Raw genomic sequence first — 20,335 nt, 5'->3', positions numbered from 1 at the left:
TGCATGTTTTTATACAGCGTTTTTGAGCTTTGGCGTTTTTTTATTTTTTATTAGCCAGTAGAGAAAACTATTATCTCTTGTAGGGATAGACCGATTATTGGCAAGGCCGATATGCACTTTCCCCGATATAACGGTATTGGCCCTGGAACTGGCCGATATTTGCCCACCCATGACCCCAGAGATGCCCACCCATGACCCCAGGGATGCCCACTATGGCCACCAGGGATGGCAATCAGGGTTTAGGGAGCCCCCCCATTGCCCTCCCCATCAGTGCTGCCCACCGGTGTCCATCATTGCCATCTATCAGTGTCGCCCACCAGTGCCCATTATTGCCCACCAGTGCCGCCTATCAGTGCCCATCCGTGCCGCCCATCAGTGCCGCCTATAAGTGCCCATTAGTGCCCATCAGTGCCACCTATCAGTGCCGCCTATCAGTGCCCATCAATGCCGCCTATCAGTGCCCACCAATGCTGCATATCAGTGCTACCTATTAGTGCCGCCTATCAGTGCCACCCCATCAGTGCCTCCCCATCAGTGCCTGTCAGTGCAAGAAAAAACATATTTATCTACAAAATTGTATAACATAAACAAAAAAACTTTTTTTTTTTCAAACTTTTCGTTTTTTTTTATTTGTTTAGCAAAAGGAAAAAACCCAGAGGTGATCAAATACCACCAAAAGAAAGCTCTATTTGTGGGGGGAAAATGACATAAATGTGGTGTAGGTACAGTGTTGCACGACCACGCAATTGTCATTGAAAATGCAACAGCTCTAAAAGGGGAAAATTGGCCTGGGCAGGAAGGGGGTGAAAGTGCCCGGTATTGAAGTGGTTAAGCAGCATGGTCCGGGAATTTAGTTCATTCAAGACCAGGCAGCTTATAAAATGCCCACCACAGAAATTCCCATAAATTGGGCTTCAGACTGGGGAGGAGCTACAGCCAGCATTAACATAAATAAAGAGGTGATTTTATTCCACAATGGAGATGTCCTTAAGGACAGGACCAAGTACTTTGTGCAGTTAGTCACCTTGGCGATTAAATAAAAGGTTTAGTGAGACTTTTTCTTAAAGGGTAGATTTAGACGTGAGTCACCTTTCAATGTTTTTAAATCGCACTGGTGTGAATCAGGGCTAAATCTCCCTTGCCTCTGAAGCCCAATCCGCTTCTGGATCCTATTGACAGGCAGGGAGGAAGCGATGTGACACTTCATCACCCCCATTTTCACCTAAATATGCATGCAGTTGCAGGGCATTTGTGGCTCTTTCCCATTGACTTTAATGTGTAGCGTTCGGCGGGTTTGCCGCCCACAGATTGCTACATGTCGGGTCAACTTGGCCACGGTCACGAAGCATCCCCCCCACTGCATATTTCAGTTTAAGAGGGGGAATTGGAGGGTGGCAAAAAGTCAGCTCAACCGCACATGTTTGCTGCCCCTCAACCACAAGTCTAAAGGAGGCCCAAGAATCAAAACATATATATCAACCAGAGTGGTGTGGTTTTGAAAAAGGTTTCAAGAGAAAACTGAAATAAAAATACTAAAGAAAAATAGCTATGAAATACAAATGGTAGCCTTAAGCCCCGTACACATGAGTAGAAATTCGACCGGGAAATTTCGTCCGACGACCGATCTGCCGATTTTCAGCTTGTTAGTATGATGCTTCCGACAACCGACTCCGACTTTTCGGGCAAAAAAATCCTGGTGTGCAGGCTATATAATTTTTGTCAACCATTAAAACACGTCCGATTTTCATCTCATTAGTACAGATTTGCGATGGGGAAAAATCTTATGAGCAAGACTAGGCATGCTCAGAGAAGAAAGAACACATACAAAGCAATCCAACACATGGCATCACTTCTGAAGTAGAATTCTGTCATGCGGGAAAATGTGTGTGCAGTCTAGAGCACATTCCAACCAACAGACACCACTCTGGACAAAAGACGGACGACCGGTCAGCGGAAATTCGTTGCGTGTGTACGAGGGCTTAAAGAGGTTGTAAACTCGTTTGATTTTTTTTTTTTTTTTTAAACCCTGCAAAAGAAAGACATAATGAGCTAGTATGCATCGCATATTAGCTCATTATGCAATACTTACCTCAGAACGAGCCCCCGCCGTGCCGCTCACTCACCTCTATGACGGGCGACATGTCTAGTCGCCGTCTTCCGGGATCGCGGCATCCGGCCATCTGATTGGCCGGAGCCGCGGTGACGTCACTCCCGCGCACGCGCGCGGGAGCCGACAGTCACGGCACGGGGCTCTGAAGGAACGGCACGATCGGCCGTTCCTTCAGAGCGCATGCGCCAGTGACGTCACTGGCGACATGTAAGGTAAATATCTCCTAAACGGTACATGTTTAGGAGATATTTACAGTACCTATAGGTAAGCCTTATCATAGGCTTGCCTATAGGTACAAGTTGTAGAGGAGGGTTTACTTCCTCTTTAAGTGCTCGTTCACACAAGTGCGAATTCTGATGCGACCCGAGTTGCACAGAATAAAATGACAAGGGAAATCACATTATATTTAATGGTGCCTGTTCTCATCAATGCGACTCAGCACAGTACAATTTTGGAAAAAGGTTCTTGCACTACTTTGGTGCAATTTACCATAGAATATGCAAAAAATGCAATCAAGTTAAAATTAAAGTCACACTACATAATCACACCAACAATCGCGGCAATACTGCATCACAGTAGTGTGAATGTGGACCTGCATTTTCCAAGTCATTATCAAAAACAGTTGAATGACCAATTCTCACATCTGTGACTCATACTTCCCCCTACCAAACAAATAATGATGGTGATACAACACATAGGGTGGTGTGTTCACACCAAGAAGTAACAAAAAACCAACTGCCACTCAGTATCACGATGCAGAATAAGACCAGTGACACATTTTGAAACAACGCAAATAAACAAATGATTTAATTTTTGATTGAGACGTGGTGCCAAACTGTGCATGTCCCATCTCAAGTATACAATATTTTCACTGAAAAACAAAGAAGAGAAAACGCACTAGCAATGTGCATTACCCAAGTGGTAGCTTTATTATAATAAAGGAAGTATACTCACAACCAACTCAATGGTAAAAGCAGAATACACACATAGCAACCTGGTCACCAAGACTAGTCCCAGCAAGTCGGAGGACCTTTAGATAGTGTATCTTAAAGAGGAGTTCCGCCTGGGGGAAAAAAATAATAAAAAAGTCAGCAGCTACAAATACTGTAGCTGCTGACGGGTCTTCAAACTATGGCCCTCCAGTTGTTCAGGAACTACAATTCCCATCATGCCTAGTCATGTCTGTGAATGTCAGAGTTTTATGGGACGTGTAGTTCAGCAACAGCTGGAGGGCCGTCGTTTGAAGATCCCTGATTTATAGACACTTACCTGTCCAGGGACCCCGCAATGTCAGCAGCCCAGCCGATTTTTGGATCAGCTGCTGCCGCCATTCTTTCTAAGGGAAACCGGCAATGAAACCTTTTGGCTTCACAGCCGGCTCCCTACTGCACGCTGCGCATTCTCATAGGCTCGGCGGCGGGGGAAGGAGAAGGAGGACAGAACTTCCATTAGCTGGTGCCGTGGCGCTGTCTCCTGGAAATGGGGAAGGGTACTTGTCAAAAACAGGTACCCGTTCCCCCCTCCCCCCTGAAAGGTGCAAAATGTGGCAACGGAGGGGGGGTGAGCAAATGAGCGAAAGTTCCACTTTTGGGTGGAACTCCACTTTAAGTCAAACCCTTTTCTCAAGTTTAAAGTATAACTAAACGCAAAACTTTTTTTTTTCCCACTTTGGATAGAGTGGAGAGGGATTAGAACCCCTGTCAGTTTTTATTGCTGTCTGTGTCCCCGTTAGGAAGATTTAGCCCCTTTATTTGTCCTGTTTACCACTGTCATTGAAAGTGATTTACTTTCACATTCAATGATAACGGTAAAAAGGACAAATAAAGAAAATTCTGATTCTTGGGTTGTCCCCAGAAAAGTAATAGAGGGGAAATCTTCCAATGGTGACACTAGTTCTGATGGTCTGGGGGTCCCCAAGAAACTTCCTTAATTTGCAGGGATTTCCTCTTACCTTTTGTTTGGCTATAGGACAGGAATTGAAAGAGAAATCTCCACAATTGGACACAGATGGCAATATAAAATCTGGCAGGGGTTATAACCCTCCCTTACTCTATACAAAATTTAAAAAAAAAAAAAATGTTGCCTATAGTTCTACTTTAGGAGTGGTGAAGGGAGTTAGATCCAGTTTTTACTACTGCTTGTGCGGGCACTTTTATTTGTCCTCGGGCACTGTCACCAGGACTGAAAGTGAGAGGAAATCCACATTTCTGAATTGTAAACAGAACAGGAATGGAGGAAAAGTCTTTCCAAACTACTCTGGTGACAACTGTCCAAGACAGGATTTCACTCACTTTGAAGAGATTTCCTAGAACGTCTTGTTGTGTTGGGTGGAGAGGGATAGGACAGCAGCCAGGTTTTTGTTCCTATCTCTGCCCCCATTAGGGAGATTCACCCTCTCTATTTGTCCTACTTACTGTTTTACTGAAAGAAAAAAAAAAAATCATTTTGGGTTGTCACCAGAACATGAGAAGAGGGGAAACCTTCCAATGAAACACTAGTTCTGGTGACACTGCAGGATTTCTCCACTTTGGAAGGATTTCTTCTAACTTCCTGTTGTGGCTGTGGGACAGGAAGTGAAGGGAAATCTCCCCCGTAAGACACAGATGGTAAAAAAAAAAAAAAGGAACAGAGGTTAGAACCCTTCCCTATTCTACCAAAAATTAAAATAAATGTCCTGCCATTAGTTCTATTTTAAAACACACTTTAAGATAATTAAATAGTCATACAAAATCCATATGGCTTCCCTATGCCTGGAAGACAGATCATTTCCACATGATCTGTCTTTATGGTAATACCCCGATGCCAGCTGCACACACATATACACTATATTACCAAAAGTATTGAGACACCTGCCTTTACATGAACATGCACTTTAATGGCATCCCAGTCTAAGGCTGGCCATATACTATACAATCTTCTTGTTCAACTTTCCTTTAGATTTACCAAAACCATGTAATATAGGGTCAAACCTAAACACTTTCAATTTGTATGCAATCAGGCAGGCCCTTGCACTGCATAGTTTAAGGTAAATCTAAAGGAAATTGAATAAGAAAATTGTATAGTGTATGGCCAGCCTTAGTCCGTAGGTTTAATACTGAGTTGGTCCACCCTTTAGGCTGCATTCACACTTGAGCGTAGCGTTTTCACGCATTTTTTACCGTGATTTTCAGGCTTTTTTTCAGGCGTTTTTGGAGGCAGGCATTGACATCTATCAAAAACGCTGGTAATCAGCCCAAAAAGAAGCTTGTGTACTTTTTTCAGCTACAGGCATTTTGCTTCAGGCGTTAAAACACTCAAATGTGAACAGGGGCCATTTAAATGAATGGGGTTTTACTTGTTGGGCGTTTTGGAACGTTTTTTTTGAGCATTTTTGGAGATGAAAAACACTCAAAAACGCCCAGGTCCTTACAGCTAAACCAGCTTCAATATTGATTGAGCCAGATGGACTTGTGTCTTTTTTTTCAACCTGGCTAACTATGTAACTCTTCTGGGAAGGCTGTCCACAAGGTTTAGGAGTCTATGGGAATGTTTGACCATTCTTCTAGAAGCTCATTTGTGAGGTCAGCCACTGATGCTGGAGCAAAGGCCTGGCTCGCAGACTGTGCTCCAATTCATCCCAAAGGTGTTCTATAGGGTTGAGGTCAGTTAAATTCCTCCACCCCAAACTTGCTCATCCATCTCTTTATGGACCTTGCTTTGTGCACTGGTCCAAATCATTTGGTGGAGGGGGGATTATAGTGTAGGGTTGTTTTTCAGGGGTTGGGCTTGGTCCCTTAATTGCAGTGAAGGGAACTCTTAAAGTTGTAGTATCACGATTTTTTTAACTTTTAACTACAGGTAAGCCTATGATAAGGCTTACCTGTAGGTACAATTAATATCTCCTAAACCGGCACGGTTTAGGAGATATTTGCAGTGCATGCAGCCGCACGCACGAGCGGCGCATGGGCTCTGAAGGTCCGGCGGACCTTCAGCTTCCCTTGCCGGCAGCTTGCCGGAAAATCGCTCCCGCGGGAGTGACGTCATCGCGGCTCCGGCCAATCACAGCGCCGGAGCCACCGAACCTGGAAGAGACGCCGTGGGATCATGTCAGCGCCCGCAGCGGTGTCCGGGGGTCTGTGACGGGGCTTCGTTCTAAGGTAAGTAATTCATAATGAGCTAGTATGCGATGCATACTAGCTCATTATGCCTTTGTCTTGCAGGGTTTGTTTTTTTTTTCCTGGGTTTACAACCGCTTTAAGGCGTCAGCATACCAAGACATTTTGGACAATTTCATGCTCCCAACTTTGTGGGAACAGTTTGGGGATGGCCCCTTCCTTTTCCAACATGACTGTGCACCAGTGCACAAAGCAAGGTCTATAAAGACATGGATGAGCGAGTTTAGGGTGGAGTAACTTGACTGGCCTGACTTAAACCTGATAGAACACTTTTTGGATGAATTATAAGGGAGACTGCAAGTCAGGCCTTCTTGTCCAACATCACTGCCTAACCTCACAGATGCGCTTCTGGAAGAATGGTCAAACATTCTCATAGACACGATCCTGAACCTTGTGGACAGCCTTCCCAGAAGAGTTGAAGCTGTTATAGCTGCAAAGGGTGGCCAACTCATTATTGATCCCTACGGACTAAGACTGGGATGACATTAAAGGTCATGTGCATGTAAAGGCAGGCGTCCCAATACCTTTGGTAATATAGTGTATGAGGCAGCACAAAGGTGGGCACATTTATGCGTACAGCTGGCATCTCTTGGAGCACCCTCCCTTAGGGTTGCCACCTCATCCCTATGATACAGCACACATATGAATTACACAGGTTCTGAGGCTGATATAATGCACACAAGGCAATAAATTAGTTTAATTACCAGCTTAATTAGCTACAGACCCTGTGTAATTAATGTGTGCCCTGGTTTAAAGGGATAAGGTGGCAACCCTACCGTCACTCAGCACTCCTACCACAGTGATCGGCGCTGTCACCAACTGCCCCTGGTCACTGTTTACATTTAGAAGGAGACGGGGGGGGCTTTTCATCCCCGGGACAGCCAATCACAGTGATAGCATGACAAAAAGCAGCACGGGGCCCCAAAATGCAACAAATATACCACCATATGTGCCCATCACACAGTCATATAAAGGCATGGACTCCCTCATTTACCCCACTGCTCTGCATCCCACAGATGACTACACATACCTATCAGGTGCCCCACTCTGTATGGTGGGTACCTGGCATCTCAGGTAAGGACACCAGCCTGCATTATTAATCAATGTGTCTAGACGAGATAAGAGCTCACAAGAAGGTGACAAGCAACAACAGCAAAGTGATCATCACACCAGAAGATAAGTATCCAGCAATGAACTCTTCTGATCATACAACAGTGAGGTTAGTATATGGATAGGATTCATAGAAAAGGAGCACCTACCTCTCCGAACTGCAGAGCAGAGACGATCATCAGCACCATGCCCCCAAAGCAGAGATACAGCCCATACCTGTGGGACAGGCAGGTATAGGTCTGTCTCTGCAGGAGTTTCAGCAGCATGGCAAAACAGATGGCATCCCTCCACCACCCTGCACGGCTACTGCCACCGAGTCACGTGGAACTTAGCCACAGACTGTCACTACATCCCGGAACCAGACACGAGCAGCCGAGTGCCGAGCTTGTACACAGTCATCCAACCAGCTCTCTGCCACCCCTAGACCAGGGAAGCTGATGCTCGATGCGCTGGATTCCATCTCTATAGCAAACGCTGGATGTCAGAGAGGTGTTGGCTCCTAGAAGACGCTGTTATCTTTTCTTCTTGGTAGAATTTTTCACAGCGGGAAGGAATACTAAGGGACAGTTCACACCACATGCAGTCCAGTGTGTGCTTTTTTTCTGAATCAAAATTGCATGGATAGTAGGGTTGATGGTATGGCATGGATAGTAGGTTGATGGTATGGCATGGATAGTAGGGTTGATGGTATGGCATGGATAGTAGGGTTGATGGTATCGCATGGATCGTAGGGTTGATGGTATCGCATGGATAGTAGGGTTGATGGTATCGCATGGATCGTAGGGTTGATGGTATGGCATGGATAGTAGGGTTGATGGTATCGCATGGATCGTAGGGTTGATGGTATCGCATGGATAGTAGGGTTGATGGTATCGCATGGATAGTGGGGTTGATGGTATCGCATGGATCGTAGGGTTGATGGTATCGCATGGATAGTGGGGTTGATGGTATCGCATGGATAGTAGGGTTGATGGTATCGCATGGATAGTAGGTTGATGGTATCGCATGGATAGTGGGGTTGATGGTATCGCATGGATAGTGGGGTTGATGGTATCGCATGGATAGTAGGGTTGATGGTATCGCATGGATAGTAGGGTTGATGGTATCGCATGGATCGTAGGGTTGATGGTAACGCATGGATAGTAGGGTTGATTGTATCGCATGGATAGTGGGGTTGATTGTATCGCATGGATAGTGGGGTTGATGGTATCGCATGGATAGTAGGGTTGATGGTATCGCATGGATCGTAGGGTTGATGGTATCGCATGGATAGTAGGTTGATGGTATCGCATGGATAGTGGGGTTGATGGTATCGCATGGATAGTGGGGTTGATGGTATCGCATGGATAGTGGGGTTGATGGTATCGCATGGATAGTGGGGTTGATGGTATCGCATGGATAGTGGGGTTGATGGTATCGCATGGATAGTGGGGTTGATGGTATCGCATGGATAGTAGGGTTGATGGTATCGCATGGATAGTGGGGTTGATGGTATCGCATGGATAGTGGGGTTGATGGTATCGCATGGATAGTGGGGTTGATGGTATCGCATGGATAGTGGGGTTGATGGTATCGCATGGATAGTAGGGTTGATGGTATCGCATGGATAGTGGGGTTGATGGTATCGCATGGATAGTGGGGTTGATGGTATCGCATGGATAGTGGGGTTGATGGTATCGCATGGATAGTGGGGTTGATGGTATCGCATGGATAGTAGGGTTGATGGTATCGCATGGATAGTAGGGTTGATGGTATCGCATGGATCGTAGGGTTGATGGTATCGCATGGATCGTAGGGTTGATGGTATCGCATGGATCGTAGGGTTGATGGTATCGCATGGATAGTGGGGTTGATGGTATCGCATGGATAGTAGGGTTGATGGTATCGCATGGATAGTAGGGTTGATGGTATCGCATGGATAGTAGGGTTGATGGTATCGCATGGATCGTAGGGTTGATGGTATCGCATGGATAGTAGGGTTGATAGTTTCGCATGGATAGTAGCACATTCATGCAAATGCAATGCGAGTTCAGCCATACAAAATGTATGGCTGAATTTGCATCGCAAAGATATCGCACGTGATCTGCACAGCAATGCGGTGCGAGTCACATGCGATGTCTGTGTTCGCAATAGTGTTTTACCGCATTCCAGTACAGTTCAGTGCAAAAAAGAAATGAAGCTACTGTTTTTTTCTGGAACTGACCGCATTGGTGTGAACTATGCCCCTAAAAACCATGTAGCCTGGGTACACACTATTGCAAACACAGACATCACATGTGATTCGCACCACATTGCTATGCAGATCATATGCGATATCTTTGCGATGCAAATTCGCCCAAAGTTTGTATGACTGAACTTACATTGCATGAATGCATCACATGCGATATCTATGTTCGAAATAGTGTGAACCCAGTCTAAATGGTTTTCAGCGGCATAGTTCACACCAGTGCTGTCAGTTCTAGATAACAAACGTAGAACATGCTGCATTTTTTCTGCACTGAGCTGTCCCGGAACAGGGTAAAACGCATAATAAATTGCACCAAAAATGGGCAGGAACACATATGTCCTTATTGAGGTTAGGTTCACACTACTGTGATGCGGGAACCAGCGCAATTCCAATGCGGGATCCTGCATCGCATCTCCCTCGCAAGCAGTTTACACTGGCGTATGCAAACCGCTGCGGGTGTCAATACAAAGTTAATGACACCCCAGATTGGTTCACAGAATGCAGTGCAAACTGTGAATCCAGACAGGAATCAGATTGCATGGGTGTGAACACCCATGCGATCTGATTCCAGTGCGGTTGAAAAAAAGGTTCCTGCGGCACTTTTGTGTGAATGCAATGCAAGTTCAGCCATAGAAGCTGTATGGCTAAATTCACATCACACAGACATCGCATGTTATCTGCACAGCAATGTGGTGCGAATCACATGCAATGTCTGTGTTTGCATTAGTGCAAACCCAGGATAAGTCCCGGTTCACACTGGTGCGATGCGGGAAACCCTGCAAATCAGTGCCGGTTCCTGCATCGCACCAGAATCATACAGTGGTTCACACTGAGATCTGCGAGTTCGGTGGGGAAGTCAATGTAAAGTTAATGACACCCCCAGATTGGTTCGCAGTTCGAACTGTGAAATGGTGCAAAAATCGGATCACATAGGTGTAAATACCCATGCGATCCGATTCCAGTGCAAACCAAAAGAGGGGTCCTGCACCATTTTGGAGCGACTGCAGTTTCAGCCATACATTTTGTATGGCTGAAATCGCATCGCACAGACATCACATGTCATGATCTGCTCAGCAATGCGGTGGGAATCGCATGCGATATCTGGTATTGCACTAGTGTGATCCAGCACTAAATGGTTTTCAACAGCATAGTTTACACCAGTGCAGTCAGTTCTGGAAAAAAAGTAGAACATGCTGCATTTTTTCTGCACTGAACTGTACTGGAACGTGGTAAAACGCATCAAAAATGCACCAAAAACACATTGGAACACACATGTCCTTATTTAGCCTCGGTTCACACTACTGTGATGCGGGAACCAGCGCGGGTTCTTGCATCGCATCTCCCCCCACAGGCAGTTCACACTGCCCTCTGCGAACCGATGTGGGTGTCAATACAAAGTTAATGACACCCCAAGGTCAGTTCACAGATCCCAGTGCGAACTGTGAATTTGGACAGGAATCGGATCGCATGGGTGTGAACACCCATGAGATTCAATTCCAGTGCGGGCAAAAAAAAAGGTTCCTGCAGCATTTTCGTGCGAGTGCAAGTAAATATCTCCTGCACTCAAACTGTATGGCTGAATTCGCATCGCACAGACATTGCAATGCAGTGCGAATTAAATGCGATGTCTGTGTTCACAATAGTGTGAACCCAGGCTTAAGGTGAAGAAAGAAGGGGGAAACAAATGCACTGGAATGCATCAAAAATAAAAAAGCATCCGAAATGCATCTGGACTGTGTTTCTACGGTGTGAACTGGCCCTAAAGAGAGCTGTCGTGATAGCAGCATTAGAGCTGTATTAGTAAATGTTCTGGGGTTTTCCTATCAATGTATAGTTTGGGCACTGTCAGGCCTTTTACTTTCACATTTGTCAGATTTTTATTTCTGTGTCCCTTTTGCAGAACTTCTCTCACTTCCTGTTTAGGCCCCTTTCACACTGAAAGTCATGTGACTTTGACGCCACTTCAGCGCGACTTGAAGCAATGCCTGGGTAATCTTGATGTCCATGGACCTCAAGTCGCATCAAAATCAAAACAAAGTAGTGCAGGGACTACTTTGACGTCGCACAGATATGAGCAGTACTCATTGGAAATCATAGAGTATGACTTGTCATGTGACTCGCAAAAGTGTGAATGGGGCCTGAAGGCCCGTACACACGTACCGATCGTCGGCATACAAACGTCGGTGGACGAAGGATCTGCCGATTGTACGTGTGTTAGTATGGTGCCTCCGACAGATGTCTGCGCACAATCCGCGGACAAAAGTCTTTCTTGCAAACATGAAAATATTTGTATGCCGACACCAGAACGGACGATTGTTCGCCTGTCAGTACACAATTCGGCCGACAGACCGCAGATTTGCAAGACTGGGCATGCTCAGAAAATAGAAAACACAGGGAAAGTTAACCATTACATGACATCACTTCTGCAGTCGGCGGACAAAATTCTTGTGCTGTCCTTGTGCTGTCTTTGCACTTTTCAGCAGACACCGACATCCCGGGGAGAAAAGAGGAACATTTGTATGCCGACCATCGGTACGTGTGTACGGGGCTTTAGTGAAACTGTTTTGAGAAAGACAGGTAGTCCTTTTCCTTATGCCCCATACACACGTGCAGATTATCTGCAGACTTTTGTCTGCAGACTTACCAAAACCATATAATATGAGGTCAAACCTAAACACTTTCAATTTGTATGCAAGCCGGCAGGCCCTTGCACTACATAGAAAAGGTAAGTCTGCAGACAAAAGTCTGCAGATAATCTGCACGTGTGTATGGGGCATTAGTCACATAATTCCCAATGTGTCAGTGAGCGGCGGCAACAGGCAATGAGGGAGCGCTCGACAATGACTGGGAACCAAGACATTACTAATACGCTCCCATGTCCCAACCGTGGTCAACGCTACCTCCTCTTCCTTGCAGCCACCGCTCACCAGGGACTATCTTTATGATTGATTGGGCCCTGGGCAAACATAGTGTCAGGGAAGGAATCGCCGCTTAGCGGCAATAAAACATCAGAGGCGCATGCGCGGGAGCGCGCCGGCGCGTGCACGCAGGCGTGCCGGCGCAGAGCGCGTGCGTCATCACGCCCATCCCTCCAGCCCTGGGCCTATATAAGACGCTCTCATGGTACGCTCCGGTGCTGGTTTATCGTCAGCTCCTGTGCCCATGACCTGTATTATACCCTTTGCTCCTGTTTTGACTCGGCTTGCTTCTTGGACCCGTCTGCTTCTTCTCCCTTGATCGACCTCGGCTTACCTGACCACTCTTTGTCTTAAACACCTCTGCTGGATCTCCTGTGTACCGACGTTTGCTGGGCTCCCACAGACTCTCTCTTGTTTATGCCCTTTGCTACCGACGAACTTGGCTTGCTTATTGCATCTGGACTGTTTAACTGTGTATGACCCTCGGCCTGGCATTAACCTTTTTGTCTTTTTCTACTGAGCACATTCAGATTTCCTGGAAGCGGTCCTGGGTGTCCACACCATCCACTCATCCGGATCTCACCTGCATCCAGTGCTCCTTGGGACGTGTCATCACCTGTTTCACCTTCAGGGGTGATCCGCACCGAGCTGCAAGGGAAGCCCTCTCAGCACTTCGGCCTCAACCAACCGGCGCGCTCCCGCGCATGCGCATCTGCCTCTGATGTTCTATTGCCGCTAAGTGGCGATTCCTTCCCTGACACATAGTGTTCCTCTCCCCCTTGATGATTGGTCCATTCTTGTTGCTAGGAGGGAGGATGTGAGACAGAGTGGGTGCCAACCCGGGATGATTGCAGGCAGCCCGCTGCCACTTCGAAAGTGTTCTGCTTCAGTCAGCAGAGCCCCCCACGCTGTTGACAGGAGAAGGTGGTGGGGTGGGGAGAAGAGTCCACACACTCAATCCTCTCTGTGTACATCCTGGGGAAAAACAGCGGGTGGTAAGCAGGGATTACACAGATTCCAATGTAACTAAAAGAGGCTGCAGCACCACTCCAGGTGATACAATAGCTGTACCAAAGTTTCAGGCCTGGTCCAGTCCGTGAACTGCAAGACATTTAGAGTATGTGCAAAAGAGGTGACCGCACTCCAATCTTCAGATGTATTGTGACGGACTGTCTTACTCAAGAAGAGTATGTCTGCCGTATAAGCTTCCCTTGCCTGATACCAGCACGATCCAAGATCCCTTAGCCCACCCATTCACTAGTCGAGACATCAGTGTAGGGTGGTAAGAAGCATAAGACTGTTTATTCAAACAGGAACAAAGAGATATACACTCAGGGGACAATCCCCCCTTCTTTGCATAATGACACAATAAACTACATTCAGTAACATTACACACAGGTATCTTCAACTTTCCAACTGTAGACAGTCTTTAGGAAAGGCTGCTGAAGAAATCCCCTCTCTCATCTAACAGCTAATCCACATGCACCTATACATATTACTGTCCTAAGTGAAAAAGCCCCTTCATTCTTTTAACACAAACCACACATATAGAACCTTGAATAACCTGGCTAACACGAAATGCTAAGTCCGGAGTGGTTGTACAGTGAGTCTGGTTGGTACAGACCCGACTGGGGTTCTCTGTCACCCTCTGCCCCATAAGACACAGGGTGACTTACAAATAGGAGGGGCCAGGGGAGCTGGAGAAGGAGTTTCCCAACCTCTCTAAGGTAATCTGGGTTCCACAAACCCCCCTGCCCAAAGTGACTCCCGTCACATATCTCCCCTTTCGGCAGCAGACTAACACAGAAGGAGACACCAAACGGGTTGACTTAGAAGTTAGTTCATAGTTCCAGTCCCCTAATGTCTGCACCCATACATTACCCCAAACAAATTGTCCGGAACAGAGTGTTGCTCACCCAGCCAACCTCTGCCTCTCTCGTAGAACATAACCGCTGCTGGGGAGAAGTGTGGACTGGCCCTTCTCCCTGGAGTCCTTTTAGCTGCAGGAGAGAAGACAGAGTGGCTGGGCTCACTCCATCATGCTGTTGGAGATCTGGGCCGACTGCCCAGCATCCCGGGGATATGCAGGTGAAGACTGTAGTCTCATTCACCTTTTCTAGATAAAAATCCCCCAGTGCTTGCACAGCAAGGCTGACACCTTCCTGTCCCAATGCCAGACTTTGTTCTGGGGTTGTGTTAGTGGAAACCGAAGTCCCAGCCACTACCACAGGAAATCCATCATCTGTTAGTTGTGGGCAGAGACCAGCAGCACTCTGCCCTGTTGCAAGCTGTTCTGCTTGGTTGCTGTCAGTGAATACCACAGTCCCATCCACCAACATTAGCTCAAACTGCAGTTGTGAGATGCCGATTGCATTCTCTCCCTGGAGCTGCTGCGGAGTTGATTGTTGTGGGCAGAGGCGAGTAGCGTTCTGCCCAGCTGCCAGCTGTTCCACAGGGAAGTAAAGTGAAACGACAGTGGCCTTGCACAGATCCTTCAGGTCCGCCAATTTTTTTATGTAGGGGTCAACAGCGCCATGCTCTGAAGCCAGCTCTTCTGCTGGAGGCTCACCGGGTTGTTTCTCCTCAGCAGAAAAGTCTATTAAAGAGGAAGTAAACCCTCCTCTGACACTTGTACCTATAGGTAAGCCTTTAATAAGGCTTACCTATAGGTACTGTAAATGTCTCCTAAACATGCACCGTTTAGGAGATATTTACCTTAGATGCATCCAGTGACGTCACTGGCGCATGCGCTCTGAAGGAACGGCCGCTGGTACCGTTCCTTCAGAGCCCTGTGCCGTGACTGTTGGCTCCCGCGCGCGTGCGCGGGAGTGACGTCACCGCGGCTCCGGCCAATCAGATGGCCGGATGCCGCGATCCCGGAAGACGGGCGACATGTAGGTAAGCGGACAGCACGGCAGGGGCTCGTTCTAAGGTAAGTATTGCATAATGAGCTAGTATGCGATGCATACTAGCTCATTATGTGTTTCTCTTGCAGGTGGCAAAAAAAAGAAATGTTGGGGGTTTACAACCTCTTTAAATCCCCAGTCTCTGGAACTGGTATCTAGGGATAGAGGTTCACCATCTCCTGTCTGTGGAACCCAGAAGATGTTACTGGTGCTGGGCAGAGGCTAGCAGAGCTCTGTCCTGTTGTCAGCACTTCAGCTTTGGGTGCGGCATTTTCTGGAGTTTCCGCTGCCGATTCTAGGGCATGCTGCTGAATACGTTCTAGCAGTTCCCTGTTTGCCCTTTCCAGATGCTGTTCTTTCCTTAGCAAGTATTCCAGATCAGGTTTAAGTTCTGAGACCCCTGCAAGACTGAGCATAGCCTCTCTGTATTCTCACAAGGCCTCAAGGGTAGGTTCCCCTTCATCGCCAAACACATCTGTAAGGCTCTCCCACAGCAATCCGGGGCCGCCAAAGTCCTATCCCTCCGGAGAGCTTTCTGTTGGTGTCAATTGAAGGAGATGTGCCCAGTCACTGGTGTCAGTGGGAGGAATTGTTTCCTTTTGATGGTGTCAATGGGCGGAATAGTGCCCCATTGTTAGTGTCAGCAACAGAAATGATGCCCCATTGTTGGTGTCGGTGAATGGAATAGTACCCCATTGCTCGTGTCAGCAACAGAAATTATGCCCCATTGTTGGTGTCGGTGAATGGAATAGTACCCCATTGTTCGTGTCAGCAACAGAAATTATGCCCCATTGTTGATGTCAGTGGATGGAATAGTACCCCAAGGGCAGGAGCAAAGCAAGCAAAGGGCCGCAATTGGGAGACTCCTGATCTAATAACCCAAATTTAATCATGCAGCATAAAAATTACCTTTTGAACAAGACCACTCATGACCTACCCTTGAAAAGCACCTTCCTTGGAAGAAGTAATGTACCTCACAGGCCCATTGTACTTTGTAAGATGGGGGTGTTTAGTTTTAAAATTATGGTATTCATCTAATTTAATCAAAATAGTGGTTATAAATTACTGTATGTAAAGATTTTCGCTCAGCTAGAAAAAGTTGATTTTGCATTCCACTGCTTGCTAAAACACATAGGCCCCTTTCACATGATCTAGTTGGTGCAGCCGCTGGATCCCTGCGGTAAGAAGAGAAGAGAGATAAATCCGGTGGCTGCACAAACCCGGCTGTGTTAGGGGCCTTATGATATGCTTTAAAACCTGTCTCTGAAAAAACACTCAAATATGTATATTACCTTAATGCAAATTTTTAAACAAGGCTTCCCTGTGTTTGCCCACACATTTTTGGGGCGCTCAGACCTCATCACAGCCAGCACTCAAGAATATAGTGTATTAATTTACTCCTAAAATATCATAAAGGTCACCATAACCTCATAGTTGTAATACAAGCACTGGCCAGGTCCCTCAGTATTTTGGCTTAGCAGAACTAAGATTGGTGTCTGACTGCTTTACTGGAAAAAAAATCTCTTAAAACATCATGCAAAATCAAGAATTCCAAGATACACCATAATTCATTTTTTGACGGTGAGTTTTATTGGAGAATAGACAGAATTATGGGACAACATAATTACATAGCACTCAGCTGCACTCTGAGAGTTTAGATCTCGCATAAATCTAAGTTCAATATCAATGTAGCACACCCCCTAAGGAGGAGCATTGAACTGGGATCCCTCACCCTGCATAGCCAGGCACAGTTTTCACCAGAACCTCAGAATCAGAAAACAGTCCAGTACTTTGTTTTTGTTTTTAGGGTAATTGTTTTTTTTTTTTTTTTGTTTTTTTTTTTTGAGGGTGATAAACTTGACTTTAAACGGGACAACTTTTCCTAGTTTCCTAGAACTCCAGCTGGCACACTGTTTGTACATCTGACAAAGCACTCAGTCAGATTAGAGTATCAGCCCATTACAGGCAGGAGTCAGATTAGAGTATCAGCCCATTACAGGCAGGAGTCAGATTAGAGTATCAGCCCATTACAGGCAGGAACCCGAGGCCCCTTGATGTGTAGCAAAAAGATCAGTGTCCATCATGCATCCCTGGGCTACTGATCCCAGCACCACTACTTCAGGCATAGCCAGCCCACCTGGCTGCAGCTGCTTCTTTCACTAGCCCTTCTAGGTAACTTCTCTAACACAGTCCTCCAGACTGACACTCTTCCCACAGTCCTCCCAGACTGCACACTCACAAGCCCACCCGGCTGACTTCTCAGGAGATCTCCTGGACATGCTGACCTTCTCCTAGTGTCCTCTCACTTGCTTCTCTGCCTCCAGAAAGAATTCCGTTGTGTGTTGTAGAGGGTCCCTCCAGTACCCGAGCCCCAGGCCCGAGGGTAACCCCTCCAGACTAGGGGGCACCCTGCAAGGGCCTCCAACAGCCTCCTCAGCTCTCCATCTTCCACCCCGATTGCACCTGCTGGCATGACTCGGGAGTATGTATGAGGTGGCCTGCCCCCTGCCAGCCATTTTTGCTGAGGATTGGCTGGGGCCCTCATTAATACTCCAAACAGCTCCTCCTAGACTCAACCCTCTACTTCTGGAGTCTAGGAGGAGCTATTTTAAATATTGACTTGCTGCTTGCTGAGTCATCGAGCCTCCCAGAGTCATTCAGCCCTGACCCAAATTCAACCCAGGCCTGGCTCACAGCCAGGCCAAATTTTCTTACACTGCAAACTAACTATGTACACCTAAACTAGCACACTAGAGAGTGCTAAATCAAAAATGAGCGGACATCAACTACAACATTGTATGCATGGCCAGCTTAAGAGCTGATCTTTTACATCAGCAAAATGTCCAAATAGCACTGCAAAGGAATGGACCTAAACAATCTCTTTAATTTATATACATTCAAGCAGAACCTGACACTACATAGTTATTGGCAAATTTTAACGTTAAGTGCGGACATCCATTGTATTATAGTAATTGTAAAGTCTTTTTTTTTTAAACAAACATGTTATACAGTGGGGATCAAAAGTTTTGGCACCCCAGGTAAAAATCTGTATTAATGTGCATAAAGAAGCCAAGGAAAGATGGAAAAATCTCCAAAAGGCATCAAATTACAGATTAGACATTCTTATAATATGTCAACAAAAGTTAGATTTTATTTCCATCATTAACACTTTCAAAATAACAGAAAACAAAAAAATTGTGTCTGCAAAAGTTTGGGCACCCTGCAGAGTTAATATCTTGTACTTCCCCCTTTGGCAAGTATCACAGCTTGTAAACGCTTTTTGTAGCCAGCCAAGAGTCTTTCAATTCTTGTTTGAGGTATCTTTGCCCATTCTTCCTTACAAAAGTCTTGCAGTTCTTTGAGATTTCTGGGCTGTCTGTCACGCACTGCTCTTTTAAGGTCTATCCATAGATTTTCAATTATGTTGAGGTCAGGAGATTGTGAAGGTCATGGCAAAACCTTCAGTTTACGCCTCTTGATGTAATCCCCCGTGGATTTAGAGGTGTGTTTAGGATCATTATCCATTTGTAGAAGCCATCCTCTCTTTAACTTCAGCTTTTTCACAGATGGCATCAAGTTACCATCCAAAATTTGCTAAAAATTTTATTGAATCAATTTTTCCTTCTACTCGTGAGATGTTCCCTGTGCCACTGGCTGCAATACAACCCCAAAGCATGATTGATCCACCCCCATGCTTAACAGTTGGACAGAGGTTCTTTTCATTAAATTCTGTGCCCCTTCTTCTCCAAACGTACCTTTGCTCATTCCGGCCAAAAAGTTCAATTTTAACCTCATCGGTCCACAGAAATTGTTTCCAAAATGCATCAGGCTTGTCTATATGTTCATTTGCAAAGTTCAAACGCTGATTTTTGTGGTGAGGACGTAGAAGAGGTTTTCTTCTGATGACTCTTCCATGAAGACCATATTTGTACAAGTATCTCTTTATAGTGGAATAGTGTACCACAACTCCAGTGTCTGCCAGATCTTTCTGGAGGGATCATGCAGTAAAACGTGGGTTTTGAATTGTTTTTCTCACAATCCTGCGAGCTGTTCTGTCTGATATTTTTCTTGGTCTTCCAGATCTTGCTTTAACTTCCACTGTTCCTGATTTCTTAATTACATTCCGAACAGAGGATATTGACATCTGAAAACGCTTTGCTATCTTCTTATAGCCTTCTCCAGCTTTTGAGCGTCAACTATTTTCAGTTTCAGTTTTCTAGACAACTGCTTAGAAGATCCCATGGTGCTGATTGTTGGGGCAAGGTCAGATGAGTCTGGGCATTTAAAACCTTTGAGATTGACATCACCTGGTCTTCCCAGACGATGATTGAGAACAATCCATGACACTGGCAGGTCTCAGCCTTGCAAAGGGGGCAGTGCATGCTATAAATTCTGCAGGGTGCCCAAACTTTTGCAGACACCATTTTTTTTTTGTTTTCTGTAATTTTGAATGTGTCAATGATGGAAATAAAATCTAACTTTTGTTGACATATTATAAGAATGTCTAATCTGTAATTTGATGCCTTTTGGAGATTTTTCCATCTTTCCTTGGGATTTTTCGGAACCCTCCTGTGTGCTCCTGGCCCCTCTTGTTGGGTGCCACCACAGCTAGCAGCTTGCTGTGGGGGCACCCAAGCCTTAGCCAGCTCACAGCTCCCTGTGTCCATTCAGACACGAAGCGGCGGACCGGCCCCATCCCTCTCTCTCCTAATTGGCTGACTGACTTTGATTGACAGCAGCGGGAGCCAATCATGCTGTGCTGCTGTCTTAACCAATGAGAAGGGGAGTCCTGGGCAGCAGAGACACTCCTGCAACATCACTAGATAAAGATGGGCTCAGGTAAGAATTAGGGGGCCGGCTGCACACTAAAGGTTTTTTTTTTTATCTTAATGCATAGAATGCATTAAGAT

At 46.1% G+C, this 20,335-nt stretch overlaps 1 protein-coding gene across 1 annotated transcript in view; it reads right to left on the bottom strand.

The window, feature by feature from the left end:
• GNPTAB (N-acetylglucosamine-1-phosphate transferase subunits alpha and beta) overlaps positions 1–7,736 on the bottom strand; it is a 140,775-nt gene extending 133,039 nt beyond the window's left edge. The window contains exon 1 of the mRNA XM_082256745.1: positions 7,524–7,736. Coding sequence (XP_082112871.1) covers positions 7,524–7,640 — 117 coding nt within the window. The 5' untranslated portion in view covers positions 7,641–7,736. The remainder of the gene's footprint in view (positions 1–7,523) is intronic.
• Between the last annotated feature and the right edge of the window lie 12,599 nt (positions 7,737–20,335).

This window comes from Pelophylax lessonae (genome assembly GCF_965119305.1).
Source record: "Pelophylax lessonae genome assembly, chromosome: 4".
Classification (NCBI taxonomy): domain Eukaryota; kingdom Metazoa; phylum Chordata; class Amphibia; order Anura; family Ranidae; genus Pelophylax; species Pelophylax lessonae.
Note: the sequence above shows the minus strand (reverse complement) of the source record. Positions and strands in the feature narration are given on the sequence as shown.